The following is a 1133-nucleotide window of genomic DNA, read 5'->3' as shown; positions in this document are numbered from 1 at the left end:
TGCTCGCCTTCCTTTTCTGGCTTGGGTTCTGCTTCCACTTCTACCTCTTCAAATTCCTCCACATCGGCCGTGGCATCCTGGTACTGCTGGTACTCGGACACCAGGTCATTCATGTTGCTCTCAGCCTCGGTGAACTCCATCTCGTCCATCCCCTCACCTGTGTACCAGTGCAGGAAGGCTTTGCGGCGGAACATGGCTGTGAACTGCTCCGAGATGCGCTTGAAGAGCTCCTGGATGGCCGTGCTGTTCCCGATGAAGGTGGAGGACATCTTCAGGCCCCGTGGTGGGATGTCACACACGGCCACCTTGACATTGTTGGGGATCCACTCCACAAAGTAGGAGCTGTTCTTGCTCTGGATGGCCAACATCTGTTCATCCACCTCCTTCATGGACATGCGGCCACGGAAGACGGTGGCCACGGTGAGGTAGCGGCCATGGCGGGGGTCACAGGCGGCCATCATGTTCTTGGCATCAAACATCTGCTGGGTGAGCTCGGGCACGGTGAGGGCGCGGTACTGCTGGCTGCCACGTGCTGTCAGCGGGGCAAAGCCGGGCATGAAGAAGTGCAGCCGAGGGAAGGGCACCATGTTGACGGCCAGCTTGCGGAGGTCAGCATTGAGCTGGCCGGGGAAGCGCAGGGAGGTGGTGACGCCGCTCATGGTGGCCGAGACAAGGTGGTTGAGGTCACCGTAGGTGGGAGTGGCCAGTTTGAGGGTGCGGAAGCAGATGTCGTAGAGCGCCTCGTTGTCGATGCAGTACGTCTCATCCGTGTTCTCCACCAGCTGGTGGATGGACAGCGTGGCGTTGTAGGGCTCCACCACCGTGTCCGACACCTTGGGGGATGGCACCACGCTGAAGGTGTTCATGATGCGGTCTGGGTACTCCTCCCGCACCTTGCTGATGAGGAGGGTGCCCATGCCCGAGCCGGTGCCCCCACCCAGAGAGTGGGTCAGCTGGAAACCCTGCAGGCAGTCGCAGTTCTCACACTCCTTCCGCACCACGTCCAGCACCGAGTCCACCAGCTCGGCCCCCTCTGTGTAGTGCCCCTTTGCCCAGTTGTTCCCGGCACCGCTCTGCCCTGGGAAAAAAAAAGAGGCTCCGATGGCCGCTGGCCCCCCACGCCCGCGGGCACC

At 61.5% G+C, this 1133-nt stretch overlaps 1 protein-coding gene across 1 annotated transcript in view; it reads right to left on the bottom strand.

Moving 5' to 3' along the window:
- TUBB3 (tubulin beta 3 class III) overlaps positions 1–1133 on the bottom strand; it is a 6044-nt gene that overhangs the window by 497 nt on the left and 4414 nt on the right. Inside the window, exon 3 of the mRNA XM_017741346.1 lies at positions 4–1131. Coding sequence (XP_017596835.1) covers positions 4–1131 — 1128 coding nt within the window. The remainder of the gene's footprint in view (positions 1–3; positions 1132–1133) is intronic.

The sequence above is a fragment of the Corvus brachyrhynchos genome, unplaced genomic scaffold, assembly GCF_000691975.1.
Source record: "Corvus brachyrhynchos isolate BGI_N302 unplaced genomic scaffold, ASM69197v1 scaffold365, whole genome shotgun sequence".
NCBI classification, from domain to species: Eukaryota; Metazoa; Chordata; class Aves; order Passeriformes; family Corvidae; genus Corvus; species Corvus brachyrhynchos.
Note: the sequence above shows the minus strand (reverse complement) of the source record. Positions and strands in the feature narration are given on the sequence as shown.